Below are 17406 nucleotides of genomic sequence, written 5' to 3'. Positions count from 1 at the left end.
CTGAAAAACAATACTCATATTTCCATATGTACACTAGAACTATGCCTTTCATCAACTGGTCACAAAAATGCTCCCTTTCAGAGAAGAACAAAAACTACAGTCCTCATTCTATGTAAATGTGTTCCACAAAGTTGTAGTGTTTCAAGCACAAAATTCAAAGCAAACAAAAACTTTTTTGATGTACATGTGGGAATAAGAGTATAAGTGGTAAACCACTTTAGATCTAACACTGCTTGAAAAATTAAAATGAAAGTATACGATAATAATGAGAAAGCGAATTTATACAGTGTGATTTTATTCAAGAACAATCAGTAAGAAAAGTCTGGTAATCTCTCAACTCTGTCAGAGCAACAGTATGAGTGAGAGCAGGGTGAAATCATCAGGGTCTTGAGTGCTATTTCTTTGTCTGGCCTTCCATCAGATCCTTTGCTTCATTTATCTTTGCTGCTAGGTAGGGAGATCCACCTATGACATAAACACACACACACACACGCACATGTATGTCCATTAAGTTTTACTAAACCTGTGTAAGGATAAAACTACAAAACAGCCTTTGCAGTTATGGTAGTGTTTACACCAACACATCTTGATTTCTCTTCACCCCCCCTTCAGAACTGACTGTAAAACCTCTTAATGACTGCAGCCTCCACATTTACTGCTGGGCACTCTAATAAAATAATCTGAATAACAAATCATCCCTAACCACAAAATAGAAACTTGAAGCAAAGCAGACAAGGACAGTGTATACACATCTGTTGAGTACGTTCTTATAGCCCTCAGCTAATGCCAGAGACCTATAAGAACTAATCGGAAGCTTAAAAAGCTTCCACTCACCTCTGTCTGGATGATTCAGGATCATCAGTTTCCTATGGGCTTCTCTGATCTTATTCCTGTTTGCTGTGGGGCTGAAAAACAGTGGTACATCAGAGAGTTATTATGTGTAATCAGAATGAATATTAGTGGTAGTAGGTAGTGGAAGGGGTTACTGGTGGTGGGAAGAGTGTTCACATACCTGACACCTAAAACAAGGGCAGCTTCTCTCTTGGTCATCTTTGGGTCAAATCCACCTCTATAGTACCCTCCTCCAAAAGCCTGCAACCACATATACAGGTAACAGTTCACCACGATGGGTCTGCTGACTAGCATCTGTAGATATACTTATTGTGTGCTTGTTGTCCTTCTTACCGTCTTGGGGAAACTCTGGAGGGCCTGTTTCACCTGAGGCTCCATCTGCTTCATGGCCTGCATGGCATAACGACCTGGGAGGCAAAGAAGAGCAGTGGTCATGAAGAGTAAACCTACCTAAACTCTGTTGATGTACCAATATTTATATTTTAAGACTGATGCAGACTATTAGAATCAAAATTTGGCTAATGTAAGAAAACAATTTTATGAAAGGTGAGCTGTACTGAAGGACCGTTAAGTGATAACTATTTACTGTAATTTTGAAGGATGCCGTTTGTGGTGCTGCTGACCTGTGTTGCATTAGACAGAGAGGCGTTTTTGTCATTAAATCTACCCCCATATATAGAAAAGGGGATGGCCAAAATAATAGAAACACCTGTGAGTGTACCAGATAATGTAGATCTCCCCTTTCTAAGTTAGCTTAGGTACTTACCAGCAAATCCAGCTGCTGCCAGAGCCAGTCCCACTGCCACCATGGAACTGGCCTGCAGAGAGACAAAGACAGAGGGAGGAAAGAGGTGAGAGTAACAGCGACATTGGGAGGATTCACAGAAAATCACCAGTATGCACTAGCTAACTGTCCAATAGCTGCAATGTAAACAAATGGCACATGATGAAACTGTAGTATATTGCAAAGCCCGACTTAAAAAACTGCAAACTAACATTAGCTAGATTTATTTCAAACCACTCTTAATGACCACTTATCACGTTAACATGTAAGCGGTAAACCAAACGTTGTCCGGGTTTAGGTCACGTTGTGCTCGGATAAAGCACATTTGACTAAAGCTAACGTTAGCTTAGCCATTTAGAATGAACGTTATCTAACGTCCTGGTCGACTCCTGAGCATGCAACCATCTTCAGATTGTCCTTCCTGTTAGTTAATAACAAGTCCGACCTACCATGTCTGTGTGTTACGTTCCGTGTCTGGTGAAGATTAGGATCATAACTTTTGACCTCTCATGTTTTCCTTGGTCGGGCGTTCATGTGTTTATGCCGGAAATGGCAGAGAACTGTCGTGAAACAGTGTTGCCAGATTTGATTGATTAAAAAGTTCTCCAATCAGAACAGCATGAAATATACTCAGAATCGGTATAATTGAATTGTTTTCGTCTCAAAGTTTTATGGATACTGTATAAAGTTTTCATTTACACGTAGAGATAAACTTACACCAATAAAATGTATATGTTATAGTATAATGTTACCATGAACTCAGTGAGTTACAATGTGGACTGCGACTTGAGCCCTTTGATTTTTAAGCCTATATTTGTTTACATTTTGAAAAATGAAATATGCCGAATTAGTTACAGGCAGTTTGTGCTGGCTGTGTCTTATTGTGTATATTAACAACTATCAATAAATTACATCGAGGCCGAAAAAAAGTTTAAAATGCAGTGATTCTCAGGCAATTTCTGGAGTTGTCTGTGCTATGATTTCACATACACTAGCGACAGATATCATCGGCAGGTGTATGTGATAACCAATGTTGCCAGATTGGGCAGACGAACAGTCCTAGAAGTTTGTCAATCGCTGGCCCCTCCTCCTCCGGTCAAACTGACAAATCACACCGGACTTTGGGCATTTGAATATCGAGCCCCGCCTACAGGACTATTTAAAGCCCCCTCAAATCACTGCACCTCTTCTCACCTGACCTGCCTGCTAACCATCCATATGAAAGGTAACCCCTGTCGGACGTTTGCACGACGTTTTTGGCGGTGGATGCACTATAACATTGTCATGGTAGTTTTAAAGCAGAATTATAAATCTTTTATTTCAAAAGTGTTGACTTCAAAGGTAACTAACTGCAGTGGCATAAGAATGTGTCTAGTTAAACTAGTTGCAGGTTTCCACGTGGTCAAGGTAGATGCTATTGCTAGCATCCTCCATGCAGTGGCAGCCATTTTTCCTACCGTCATATCTATATATTGCGCCATATCTCCTGAAGCAAACATGATAACAGAGAAAAGGTGCTGCCTACCCATATGTTTTGATGGATTACAACATTGTAATATGTTCATGTAAATGGTTACTAGTGAATTCAGTGATGATGTGAGAAGGACACAGTTTGACTGGCTAGGCTGGACTTAATATCATGTCTGTTGAATGCATTTAAAGTTTTAAAAGCTTATTCATATGTTAGTTAACCCTGATATTACATTGACCTTAAAAGAGTGATTAGTATCTAATATGACTTTAACAGCAGCTTAGAAAGAATGTGCCAAACACGAAGATTTACTTTAAAAAATGTATTTTAGAAATATGTTTTATTGTTGCTGTTGTTGTTGTCGAACCTATTCTTCTGTCTCCTTCACATTCTTTCCTACATTCCCCTGTGCATCCCACTACCTTATCTCTTTATAGTTTTATATCTGACAGTCTTATAATACACTGGAATGAATTGGAAACTATGGCTAGTAAGTTGATTTTAGCTACAGCAGTAGCAGCAAAGCCTCTGTGTGTACTGAAATGCTATTTGTAGATTATGAACTTTGAAAGAGGAAAAGTGTTGTTTACTATTTCAAACATTCTAGTCTTGCGTTCAAGTCAGCACAATTAAGAATAAGTCAGTTGATGTTAATTAAATTGTGTAATGCTTTTTTGTTAGCGCACTGGAAGAAGAGGAGAGTTGCAGGGATAGACTGAATATTCACACCCAGGACTCTGCTGTCAGGTTTTTGGTTGCAAAGGTTGTGTAGGTGAGTGATTAGCTGACTTAGAGGTGTGTTGTTTTAACAGCAAATATAATCATTAAGATAGCATTCATAACCAAGATTTCTTAAAGATATTGATTTGAGCCCAGTCTTAATCTAAACTAGACATCTCAGTGCTCACTGCTTGCTGTTTGAGGTTCTTGCCAGTGAAGTGGTGGACATACATACTCAGAACTGTTAATGGTGACTCAGGCCTCCAGGACGCCACTGAATCTGACTTCTCAAACCTCAGCAAACTGTTAATTCTTATTAGCATTGTTTGCAGCCTGACATTTTGTTCTACTTAGAAAAGAGAGTTGCATACTCTGTTAAGTGTCCAGTAAAATGTCAGCAGTTCAGTGTGAATTAACATCCTTGAGCTTGCTGGCAAACAAATCATTACGTGTCTTTTCTATAAGCTTTTACATACTGTATATGTGTGGTTACAGTGTATATGACTAATGATTATTTTCATTATTAATTTATCTGTTGATTATTTTTTAGTTAATTTCATAAACTGAAGCCATAAATGGTCAGAAAACCGAAAAAAGTCCATACCTATTTCCTAGCCTCAAAGTGACATCTTCACATTTCTTGTTTTTGATTTACTGAAAGTACAAAAAAAAAATAGGGACATTAAGTTTACAGGGGCATTAAAGTGATGTAAAACAGAGAAAAACAAATTATGCCATTTGAGAAACTTGAACTAGTAAATGCTTTTTTCCCCTTTAAACGACTTAAACAATTAATTGTGCCTCTTCATACAGATTACAGTAGAGCACATACAGTGCAGGATGATAGTCTGGGTAATAAAGCTACTCACATAGCAGGCATGACAGTGTAGGTAGTTTTCACATGTAAAACAGAGCATGGGGGATACAGTGGAGTGTGTCACATACCAGCAGGCCTGCAGATAATATGCTGAAGTGGCTTCTAGCTCTCAGACAGCTAAACCAGAGTCTGTCGCTTCAGTGTTATACTGTATATGGGGGAACCTTGGCTCAGTTGATGGCTAGTTATAGGACAGAGGATGCTGTGAACATCTGCTGGCTGTCTGTAAGGAGCAATTTAAACCCGAACGTGCCCTGCTGCGTCTCTCCTAGCATTGGACCGAAACACGACAGCAGCCAACACAATGGGACAGTGAAGGGCCTAATTATTGCCCCTATCATTTGCATAATTACAATGTTTTTCTGAGGCAGGGGCAGTATAGAAATTGTAAATTGTAGTGGACCCGCTGTCTCTCCTTAGTGGAAGTCATATTTAAATGGAGAGAGCCTGTTCTGCTAGCCAGGCAGCCAGGCAGCCAGGCAGCCAGGCTCAGGCAAGAGGTCCCAATCAGCCAGTCTCACAGACTGCTCATTCAATAGGATTTAAAAAGCCAACTGTGTGGAGAAATGAGAGTTTTGCCCCCCAAATCATATGGAATTACAGTGCTGGTTGCATATGGGGGGAGCCAGTGGCAGGCACAAAAGCCCACAGGAAGCAGCTATTTCTGTGTGTTTTATTAACCCAACCAAGCAATTTAATTCTTTTGTTCGGGGGAGTTCTACTTCATTGATTAACAAAAGCGGGGATATAATTTTTTCAGCCCCTTTTGAAAAGCCTGAAATGTCAAGCCTTTTAAAGGAGATTATTCTGCCTGTGTGCGATGAATAGAGCCCAGAGTAACCTTTTGTCTACAATTAAATATTCCAGCATAAATATAAAAGAAAATCAGAGATGGGGAAGATTGAGTCAGGAGAGATTGGAGAGGTAGATCCTCTGCCCGATAGTGGCAACAGCCTGGCTCTAATTAGATATGCCAGGCGGGCTGTGAGCAGTCACTCTCCTCAGCACGCCGAGAGAGGAGGCAGCCTGAGAGAGGAGGACAGAGGAAACCTATCTGCTCATCTGTCTGTCCAGCGCCTTCCTCTGGGCATCCACAAGGTATTTCAGGAGACTTTGTTTTGTTTTCTTTTCTGCCGTTATTTGTTTTCCTGACATCTTTGCCACCGGAGAGGGAGACTCTAAAAGGCAATGCCTTCTGGGAACTGCATAAACAGAGAGAGGGCTGAATATAAAAAAAGTTGTGTGATTGTTTATGATTCTGAGGAGTGATTAGGAATGACAATAAGATACTTTAGGGACAGAGAGGGTTTTTCACCCACTCAGGAGGTAGACTGTGAGAGATGATATTAAGTTTTGATCCATGCAGGGCTGCATGTGATTGTGTTTTGTGAGTTTCAGTTGGACTTTGCATTTACATTGTGCACTGAGGAGGATGAAATGTATGTGGACCAAGGTGACCTGCATGCTTTGATAGAAAAGTGAGGTTTGTACTGATGTTTTGATTCCTCATACAAACCTTTTCCTGAGGAGAAAAGTTTTGCCGTAAGTTGATCATAAGTTTTTGAGAGTCCCTTTCCAAAGACATGGTTGTTGTGTGCAGTTTGGTGAAGCTGTCATCCTCTGATTTTTCACTTATTCTAAAACACTTTCTGTTTAATTTAAAACAGAAAAAGAAAAGGAAATAACAAAAGGCTTGACAATCTCCCTGCTGGTTTAATTTGTCCTAAGTGAGAAGCAGTTTGCTGGAGTCAGGTTTTGATGGTTGGGGCTGTGACCTCTTGCCAGTGGATTATTTTCCTGACCAATCATTTTCTGGGGTGACTTCATGAGATCGACTCATTTCTGTCAGTAGGTGTGGTACTCCAGTTGGCTTTTTGACATGATACGTTTAAGCATGTGGCTTTTTGATATATTGTAATACTTAATTTACCACCTTGAGCATGTTCACCAGAGAATTATTTTCAGTCTTGAGTCTGTTTATGCTGCTTTTTCTTTAACATTATGTTTTAGTCAGTCATGTTGACAAAATCCTTTCTTACTTAAAAATCATCTAAATTGATAAGATACTTAATGGTTTGGTTACATAAGTTTAGCAGCTAGGTTTCTTGTTATACAAATAACTTTAAAATATTCTTTAAAGATGACTCAGTGGTACTGATACTGACAGAAATCTCTGTATCTTTTTATTAATATTCATTAGAGACATCTGTATAAAAACAGTCTTGCAGGACTGATGGCTTATTTGTAATATTTTAATTTGTTTGGTCAAATACATTCTGATTTTGTAACAAGATGAGAAGCAGAAGGTGAAAAATGAAAAGCAGTGTTTTGATATTTTGTTGAAAGGGAGGGTTCACTTTCTTTGAAGAGACTGTCTTCTCCACTTCTCTACACATTAAAGGCAATGAGAAAGGACAAACTATTTCAGTTTCTCTCTGGAATCAAATAAACTCAAGAGTTGTTGAGTTTATTTTGTCAGAGCATTCAGTAGCCTCAGCATTGTTTACAGCAGTCACCTCAGTCAAATAACCCCTCCCCTCCAAATTATGTGAAAGTTACTCAAGTAAGAATCAGCATTAGAGAGCATTTCTGCCACTGAAATCATAGAGTAGAAAAATGGTCACATGACAAACCACCATGTCTTAATTTGTGAAATCTGGACATAGCTCTGATTTTCATTGAAAAGCTTACAGTACATGTTACAAGACCATACAGCTAACAATATAATTAAGACAAAATGATGTAGGAGACAAAATTAATGTAGGAGGTTGGTACTTTGCAGACTCTGTATGGACAGTGGGTTCAACAGGCCCTCCAAACAAGTTAAATTACTCACTTGCTGCTGTTCAGTCTGCTAGTTTCCCCTAACTGTCTTAAATTATGGATCAATAATGATCTGTTCTGAAAAACTGCTTCTGAGGAGAGTCCTAGTTATCATACAGTGCAAGAAAGGATGAAGAGATTGGAGAAATTCTCAGCTGGTATGTAGGGAAAAGAGGAAAATGTAGCGATATCATGACATGGATTTCCAGTTCAGCAAAGTGCACTAAGGAGGGAAATACACCTTTTATTTGTATTATAAATTAACATGTTATATCATTTGGTGTTATCTCAGTGGTTGGTGGTGCCCTTTAGCCTTTCTCCTTTGAAACTCTGCTTTAATCTCTAATGTTTTTTCAGGTTCTACAAAAATGATTTTTTTTTCATGTTTTGCCTCAGGACTGAGTGTTATGGGAAAATACTTTCATCATAACGTATTTATCCTCAATGTTTTTAGTGCATCAATTTAAAACAATTACAAACTCAGTAGAGTCCCACTGCACATTCATACATGACATGACTGAATTTTTGATATAGTTTAAAAACAGATGTAGAGTTTCAGACTGAATCCAAGTCAGAATGGGATTTCAAATTACAAGATCATACAAGTCATATTGTGTCTTGGTTTGTAAGTGCCAAATAGTTGAGTAATGAACACATGGACAACCACAAAAATATGAAGTTTAATATGATCAGTTAATCCACTTTTTTACATCTTATCCATCAGTCCTACAGTCATACACTATTAAGACTCAGTCACTTTGGTTTTAGTTTTTAGAGTAAAACCTGACAGTATTTCATTCTTCCAGTAAAGCACTATATTTAGGAAAAATAAAGCTACACGTGGCTTACCTGAGACATGTTATATTATGAAGTTTTCTGTTACCAAATATTGTTGGCTCTGTCCAGTTGATAATAAGGAAAACTGGTCTTGTTCAAGCTGTGTTTAATCTTTCTCCAGTGAGTGCTGACAGAAGAGGCGGTCTGGTCAGTCACTGATCTCTCATGGGGAGGGCACTAAAGGTTGAGTGTGATCCAGACGTAATTTCAGAGAGAAAATCTTTAAGAAGCTGCACAGAACATATGATCTGATGTGATCCCCTTTATCTTTGACTATATATTGATAAATAGATACACTGTGATAAAACAGCGGCACTTAATAAAACATTATGTGCGCATTTAGTTTTATGTGCTCTAGACATTCATTGCATATTATAATACCCTGCAACTTCTGATACAGAAGTTCACAATGTTCTGTAATACACTGTATTTATTTGTATTTGGAATTTCTTTGGTCTAAATCATATCTGGCTCTGGACGGATCCCCTCTTACAGAACAGGTTAAGGTCAAAAGTTCTACTAAAGTGGTGTCCTGTTATTGGTTATGAGATGTATAGTATGTAAACAAAATTCCTAGTTAGAATCCAGACTGGGGTCTTTATTGCATGTTGCCCTCCCATTCCCCCCCTTCATTTTATTTTAACTCTACCAGATATCACAAACAAAGGCAAAATGCTTGCCCCCCCCTAAAAAATCAGCCATGTTTGTACTTGAGATTCATGTTTGTTTAAAAGGATTTCAATGACATTCTGAACCTGTCAGAGAAAGACTGGGGTTGAATTTGTAAATTAACATCTGTTCCACTGGAAATTAAGAATGTATGTTGCCTTTACTCCAACTTTGTCAATCCCAAGCCTTCTCCTCTGTGCTCAGTCTGTCAGCTGATGTATTAGCTGTTTAACCTAAACTGAAGTTCTTGCCCCAAGCTTTCTTCATTTTTAAACTCATTCCTAACCTGTACCTCATCTTAATTCTTATCTTAACCCTAAACCAAAGCGCTAATCCTAAACTAAGCCTATAGAGAGGTGTATCAAAATATGCTTACTTTGGTCCTTGTAAGTATAGAACCATGCTAGAGAAGTGTGCATGCACATTGCACACTAGCATTACTAACACACACACACACACACACACACACATAAATCTAATGTCACCTCTATTCTAGCAGCCTGTTTCGTCCCAGAGGGCTTTATCAGAGCTTTGGAGGGCTGATTGGAGGAGACGGCAGTAATGACTGCAGGTCGATGGGGTCATAACCCTGTTATGATAACTAAACTGAGGTCAAACGCCTAAACGGCAGCATGCTCTGGCTGCTGCTGATGCCTGATAAAAGCAGGTGAATAATGCTTTATTTTAACAGTTTAAATAAAAAAATCCATTCAGAGTGGTAGAATTTTAAATATTTATTTTAGCTTGCAATTTTAGAACAGTAAATATGTGCAGATATCGGGAAGTATAAACTGCAAATAATATTGCATGTCCTGCATTTTTTAGCAACACCTAGTTTTCATCTTTGTTTCAGTTAACTAGGAAATTCCTTTTTGTAGATACTTTTGAAGTGGATTAACAGGGTTTATTATCATGCAAAGACACTTGACAAATTGGATAATCAACCCTAAAATGTGACAGTTTACATGTTTTTCCCATAATGTTGGACTGATTGGTAGACTGACATCCAGGTCAAGTCTACGGTACTACTTGCACATTTAAGAGTGTTATCATAAAGTAATGAAGTAAGCTCAAACAGACATAACAGGAGATCTCAGTGAATTTATTGCTGAGGAACTCTACTTTTGAGCAGTGACACTGCTGGCTACAGAACATATGCTTTGGGAAACTATTACTACATGATTGAAAGAGTTAGCAGCTAAAACAAATGTGAACTAGGAATATTAATATGAGACTCAACTCAGGAATTGGTCAAGTTCACAATTTAACCTTTTAAATAACCTTTTGCTCTATTACGGTTGGTGACATCTGGATTTTGGTAGGTGTACGTAATAAACTGCCAACTTTTTTAATCTTGTGCACAAGATTTAGATGTTGTGCACACAAGGTAACTGCTTTGGGACTTCTTGTCTTGAATGTACCTGGTTAGATGCTGGCAAGAAGGAGGATCACAGTTGAAGAAATGGTCGTTTTGGGAGAAGCAAGCACCATTTCAGAATTTGTGGACCCTGTCCGCGTGATATTATGTAAGGAAGTGTGCTTAAAATATAGTCAGCAACCAGAAATACAGAATGAATGTGTTTATTTTGTTAGGCACTAGAGTGTGTTTTTACATCTCCACAGATAGACATGCAAGCAGTCAAACATTCAGACAGATAGGCAGACAGGCTGGTGGTCAAACATACGGTATAGGCAGACTGACTTCTACAGACAGTCACAGCACATGTATAAATCTGGCATAATGCTGATTTTTTACTTTTCCCAAAGAGGACTGCTAGCTTGGCAGAAAGGAAACAAGAATTATTCAATCAAACAGCTCTCCTTCCATATCCAGATTTGACTCCAGCCGCATAAAGCTGGCTGCATAATCCTTTTATCAAACCCTCCGATGGAATACTCTTCTTGGAAATGCCCAGAGAGAGAAATAATATTAAGGTCATTTCTATCACTAGTTTATTTTCGCCTTAAAAAAAAAAAAATCACCCCTGCTTTCCGTTTTTATCTTGAGACAATAATTACTTCAGCTTTGCGGATGGAGACCTAACTGCTGATTTTGAATGTTCTCTGACCACCGAGGGAATCTCTGCCCTCATCAGTAATAACAGAATTAAATTGTCCTCATTTGAAAAAAAAAAAAAAAAACGGCATCTCTGGGAAAGTGTGTTTCCACTGTGGTGAGCCTTGGTCAGGCAGGTTGGAGGGAAAATGTAATGTGGGTCAGCTGGTGATGATGGCTGGTAGTACTAATATCTCTAAAGTGGTAGATATGGAAGCTGTGAGAGCTGCTGTTATGTCCTGTCAGCATTTTACAGCTTTATATCTCTGCTCTACGAAGCTCTTTGTGTGTCTGTGTGTGTGAAGGTTTTGGGTGGTACGTGCAGCCCATGGTTTTTGTTGCACAGAAACAATATTCTCCACTGGAAGGAGCTTATGTCTCTCTCTCTCTCTCTCTCTCTCTCTCTCTCTCTCTCTCTCTCTCTCTCTCTCTCTTTTCCCCCTTCAGATGCGTTCAGGTGCATTCAGTATTTCCCACTGGTTTTAATTTCAGCAAGTGCAGTATTTTCAGATGAAATTATTTTTGTGGACATAAACTAGTTTTTAAGGACGAGTTGAGTTTTTGGTACTAAAGCTGCAAAAACATACAATATATTATGTTAACTCAAAACTGACACAATGTTGGCACATGTGGCTGAACATTTACCAGTATAATATTTAATGCAGAAACTTTCCTTTAATTCATGTCCTGAACAACATAACCTAAGCCAAGCATTCTTCTCTGTATATATAATTCATCGTAGTTATGGAATATCTGACATAGATGTGTCTCTATGGCTCCTTTATGTCTTTTTAGAAGTTATGGACATAACCTACATCAGAGGACATAACCTGTGTCAGACAATACTTGTTAGTAGGAAGACTTCTTTGGAGCTCAGGGGGTAGAGCAGGTTGTCCACCAATCAGAAGGTTTGTGGTTCGATCCCTGGCTCCTCCAGTCTGTGTGCCGAAGTATCCTTGGGCAAGATAAAGAGCCCTGATGGCATATCCATTGACGTGGGAGTGTGTTTGTGTGTGTTAGCTCTATGTGACTCCTGAATGAATGTGAATGTGAAATTTTGATACAGATATCCTTTGGTGACCCCTGACTTTTCCTCTAATGACCACCATGACGTTCATGTCCCCCTTTGAGTTAATTTTAATAACTTTGCTGAATGCTTTACTTCTTCATTAAGCACCATGATTAGGTGAAAATTTCAATTTGTCTAATACTTTAGTTTGGACAAATTGAAATTCCCATCAGCCAGTTCTTAAGAGCTAATTAGCAAAGGTTATCATTCTGTGATGCTAAATTAAAATGATGAACATGGTAAACATTATACCTGCTTTACATCAGCATGTCAGTATAGTCATTTTGAACATCTTGCAAAAACATGTTGTCCTTAGCATTTAGCTCTGCTGAAATACAACCTCACAGAGCTGCTAGCATGGCTGTAGACTCTCCAGTTGTTCAATCCTGAGTCACAGGACAGTTCAGTAGCTGCTCAGTGTGTGAATCAGATGTTATTTATATCAGAAAGAAAGGAAACTAAGAGAGGGCTGCAGTACAATATAAGGACCGACAATGATTGAATTTCTGCCTGTGAAAGATGTCCAGTTGTTTTGTGCGACTGACCTCAGTGATGGCTACCGTTTTATCACACTGATGGAATGACACAGCCTACGACCTATACTCTGATGTCTCGTCATTGGAGCCAGGAATTAAGTGACTCTTGTCCATTAGTCTCTCTGACCAGTGGCCATGCCAGGTCCCAGATCATCACTCCATCCTACGTTCTGTAGTATGTGATGATCTGGTAATGGGATAACAAGTCACAGTTCATTCTGTTTCATGTATGTGTATGTCTCTCTGTGTGTGTCTGTATGTGTATTAGAGAGAAAGCAAGAGAGCTGTGGAGCTGTGGAGCTGTGTGTGTGTCTACAGACCTATAATTATCCTCCTGAGGAAAACAAGTGCAGAGTGAGTGGTCCATTGTGGAAACAGGATTATAGCCTGTGAGAGAACAGAACGCTCTGCGCTTTGTGTTGGCTTATGTTTTCAAGTTCAATCTGAGCTGTTTGATTTGAGCTGGATGTGTGTGTGTCTGTGTATAATCAAATGTAATGGTCAGAGTGTGTCTCATTTCATCAATTCCCTTCCTGTGCATTCTGCTGAATACACTACTTTGTTGTCTTGGAATGTGGCCCAGTGTAGGCCCAGGGCAGACAGTTATTAATATGACAACACACACACATGCAAGCAAACAGACTCTTTCTCTCGCAATCAAACACCTCATTTAGTTTGTTTTGATCAAGGTGTACGACCCAGAGAGAGTGCGAGGTGCAGAGACAAGGAGAGAGAAAGAAAGAAAGAGAAGGCAGTCTTCTCTTTCTCAGAGTTCCTCGTGTCAGTTGTGTAAGAAAGCCGCCAAACCAATAATTTTGTCAAGTTCTTTTTTTAGCGGAGCGGCTGAAGCGTCTTTGGATTGCCACATGTATAAAGGCAGCCCATATAAAGCCATTCACAGCACTGAATGAACACGCCATCTGTGGGGCTTTCTTATTTCCTCTTCTCTTTTCTTCCCCTCCTTTTTCAAGCCTTGTAATCAAATTTGAGCAAAATCAAATGGCGGGAGGATAGAGGCAGAGCAGTGGGGGGGGGGGAGGGTTCAATGAAAGTACCTTTTGTTGGTCTGAAACGAGCAAGTAATTTACAAAATGCCCTCCCTTTGTGCAGGGGGCTAAGGGAAGAAAGAAATCAGTAGCTTTTAGAAGCTAGGCCTTGCGCTGCGACGGGCAAGATAATGAAAGCCGTCTTGTGTTTGTGGGCTAGAGAGCATCTCAAAGGCAGACCGGGCCCCGGCTCAGGGTTAGCTCGGCTGCTGAAAAAAAAAAAAAAAAACACAACACTCTCCTCTGTGTATGTGCGTGTATGTGTGTGTGTTTGTGTGTTTGGCAAAGAGCGGCAAAACAGGACGGCTGTGCCCGGCTACTCTTGGCAGAGACACTCCGAGGAACAGACAGAGTTGTCGATGCTGAGGAGAGAAGAGGGATGAAAGAATGGTTTCACCGGCACTGAAGGCTGATGATATCCTCTTACCTGTTGTCCTGTTGCAGGTGCGTCTGGCCAGCCCTGCATTTCGGAGGTGTAACACCTCGGTAGAGGAGTCTGGTGAAGAGATGAAGATGCAGAGGAGGAGAAGAAACATTCTGCAGGGATCACTTTACTGAAGGATTACGAGGGGCAGGAAGAGGATTTCAGTTGAGTGTTTTCATCCTTCTGTTCCTCTGCGCCAGCATCTCGGAGTAGAGCACCTGACTACTGAAGGACACTCGCCGTTCACCTGCAGGGATTATTACCTGAGTGACACCTGGGCAGACTGCTGTTGTGGATTATTACAGGTCAGACCATTTGGAATAGCAGTACATTTCTATTTGTGCAAATAAACTTTGTCAACTGACTTGCTGAATAAGAGTAACTCAATGTAATCTACGGACATTGCATGACACCTACAAGCAGGTCAATTACCCAGCTCACCTGAGATGTAGTCAGAGCAATGACAGTATTGTTACATGTTTGAGACACTGACAGGCTTAACTGGGAGAGTTCACTTATATTAGTTCCAGTTCTAATGCTGTAAATTAGTGGCAATCCTTTTTGAAGTTGTAATTATTAAATTAGTTTTGACAACATGTCATTAAGGTGCATTTAATATCAAGCGTGTCTGTGTCTGGCCTACAGACTAGTCCCTGGTTTACAGTGAATGGACTGTTACCTGAAGTCTCCTCCTGCACTTAAGAGTCAGGTGAGTTATGGACAATTTTTATCATCAGATATTAGAGATATAGACCGTCTTCTGTCTCTTGCTTCCTGTACACACACACACACACACACACACACACACATGCTATAAATCCACCCTATAGCATCTATATCTCTTTCACACTGTCAGTCTGCCTCACCCGTAACTCAGTTGTTTGTCTGTGTAATTCTTAGTTACAGCCTCGCTCGCTCTTACTTCTTGTATATCTCATGTGCTATCTGAAGTGCCTGAATTGAATTATATTAGGGCATATGCTTGAAGTCTTGTCTTTCTATCTAAAACCATGAGTGAAATTCTAATACACCAAATTAAGTTTGTTGTCCTATCTATGTATACATGTGCGTTAATAGTTATGATGCTTCTCTTGCTTGGCCACGTTTAACTTCAAACCTATTCCTGCATTGCAAGAATGTCTCTTCAAATCTTTTATTATCTGTTTTGTTTGTCTTAAATTCAGAGATTTTACTGCACAAGGAGAACTTGAGTCGGTCTTTGTTAGTTACAGGTGGATATAGAAATAATCTTCTCCACAGTTGAACATTTCATTCAAACTTAGCAAATGATGTCATATGCCATGATGCCAAATGTTAGTGGTGGTACAACACTGTGGTCCTGTGAATACTGGGACAGTACTCATGTCATCACTGTATCAGTATTTCTTCAGTATTTGTAAGTTGTCAGTCATGGCTTTCAGCAGGTTGGATTGTTTTTGAGATGTTTTCTATTCTAGTACAATGCAATAGCTGACAAATAACTTTTCATTCCTTGCCTCATGCCCTCTTGATGAAACAGAATGCATTTACAGTATAGTTTTACTTGCGCTGAGTGGCTCCTACAACGTGTCATAAATGGTATGAACAGTCTCTTAAAAGTTGTCTGATGGAGTTCAGTCATGGCAGAAGTCATCTGCTGTTGTTGGTAAAGTGGATTTAGTAACACATTAAGGAAAACAAAACAGTTTTAATTGAAGTTAAAATGATCTCAGGGTAACTTGCTATTTGTTTTATCTACTTACTCCTCAAAGGTTGCTTTGTATGAAGGATATTTCAGTGTACAGGAACTAAATTTGGCCAGTGAAATACAGTAGTAACTTTTTCTTGGATGTGGGGTAAATGATTAAATGAAGTAGATGTAGGTAATACAGGCTCTTGGGAAGTGGACACATCCAAAAAGAAACAACAACATTATCACAAAATAATCCCCGGTATATACTGAACACAGACAATTCCTCTAAGTCTGGAACCAGTGTTAAGACTGGAATATGTGAAATCTTAAGATGATCTTGCTAATTGACAGTCAACTGTGACTCTGACATAGAGGGTTTATTGTTGGAGATATTGCACTCAAATGTGTTATATTGAATGTTGGGGCTCTGTAATAATTATATTCTATTATATCCACCATGGCCACTGTCATAATTTTCCAACAGTTTCTCCATCTTTTACACATAGAGCAGCTTCAGGGTGTATTTCTAGATGGTGTCATCACTTAAGGACAGACTATTTCAAATCTACAAATTAAATGAGCAGTACAGCATGTAAGAGATCATCCACAATGAAGTATCCTGATGCAGTATGAGCCAGGTCAACTTGGCATCAATTAATAAACTCCTACCATAACCACTACGTCTTAGCTATGCCGCTCATGCCATAACAAATGCTTGTTTGTTATTGGCTTTTAGGTTTCTGTTAAAATTTCATAACATGACTATAACCATGTGGTGTTTTTTCCAGTAGTTTTTGCTTGATAAGTTACTGAAACAATCAGTTAATTGCAGATTATTTTTCTATCAACTAATTGTTTCAACTCAAAATGAATACTCAAAAATGCCCACACTTTCCATGGCATGTACACTACTTTCTGCTAACAACCCCTCTGTACAGATCAATAAAAAATTGAAGTCATGCCATTTTACATGTCAGTAATCATGCAAAATGTGAATGAAAATCTGAAATGCACTGCTCACTACAGACTCAACTACTGATGGTCTATTATAGTGAGGAGTAGCAACTGAATGAACAAGAGAGTGATTTTTGTCACCACGCTGATCAACAGTTCAACCACCTTTTTACATCAGTGTGCAAGCTATATTAAACTGTGAGTAACCATAGCAACAGGTCTTCTGCTCAACGCATAATAATAACTTTAACTAAAAATGACTAGGGACAAACTTTAAAGATGGATTGTGATTTGAACACAGCATACTTTGCTTTTCTGTGGTTCTTAAACTGAGATATCTATAGAAATAAAAAGGTAGGAAATGCTGTCTTCACCGCCACCTTTTCTGGTTCTTTTTATCAAGACATTTTTACTGTATTGTGTGTGGTTGTTTTGACCAATTGTTATGTTAGTTTTACCAGCTAGTTGTGAAGCACTGGCGTGTTGCTGCTATGGTTACCTGCACTGATTTGAAATGTTGACTATTATAGAAATTCTGTTGCTCCATAAAGTTGAGCACTTGTGCTGAGTTGTGCATGCAGAAGGCTGTTTAATCCTTTTCTGTAGTGTTTTCTGT

The 17406-nt window shown here is 39.2% G+C and overlaps 1 protein-coding gene and 1 long non-coding RNA gene across 2 annotated transcripts in view; one reads left to right on the top strand and one right to left on the bottom strand.

The window, feature by feature from the left end:
• Window positions 1-278: 278 nt before the first annotated feature.
• Window positions 279-2208, bottom strand: dnajc19 (DnaJ (Hsp40) homolog, subfamily C, member 19). The gene is made up of 6 exons (XM_018687199.2): window positions 2086-2208; window positions 1619-1670; window positions 1186-1259; window positions 1013-1092; window positions 835-905; window positions 279-465 (listed from the first exon to the last, which is right to left on the bottom strand). Exons 1-6 carry the CDS (start codon window positions 2086-2088, stop codon window positions 395-397), a joined length of 351 nt encoding a protein of 116 aa, XP_018542715.1. The 5' UTR covers window positions 2089-2208; the 3' UTR covers window positions 279-394.
• An 11876-nt stretch (window positions 2209-14084) lies between these two features.
• The window catches only part of LOC127143480 (uncharacterized), a 151455-nt gene continuing 148133 nt past the window's right edge, over window positions 14085-17406 (top strand). The window contains exons 1-2 of the long non-coding RNA XR_007814935.1: window positions 14085-14469; window positions 14810-14873. This is a non-coding gene — a long non-coding RNA (uncharacterized LOC127143480). The remainder of the gene's footprint in view (window positions 14470-14809; window positions 14874-17406) is intronic.

This window comes from Lates calcarifer, linkage group LG17, assembly GCF_001640805.2.
Source record: "Lates calcarifer isolate ASB-BC8 linkage group LG17, TLL_Latcal_v3, whole genome shotgun sequence".
Taxonomy (NCBI): domain Eukaryota; kingdom Metazoa; phylum Chordata; class Actinopteri; family Centropomidae; genus Lates; species Lates calcarifer.
The sequence above is the reverse complement of the archived record's forward strand: the minus strand, read 5'-3'. Positions and strand labels throughout refer to the sequence as shown.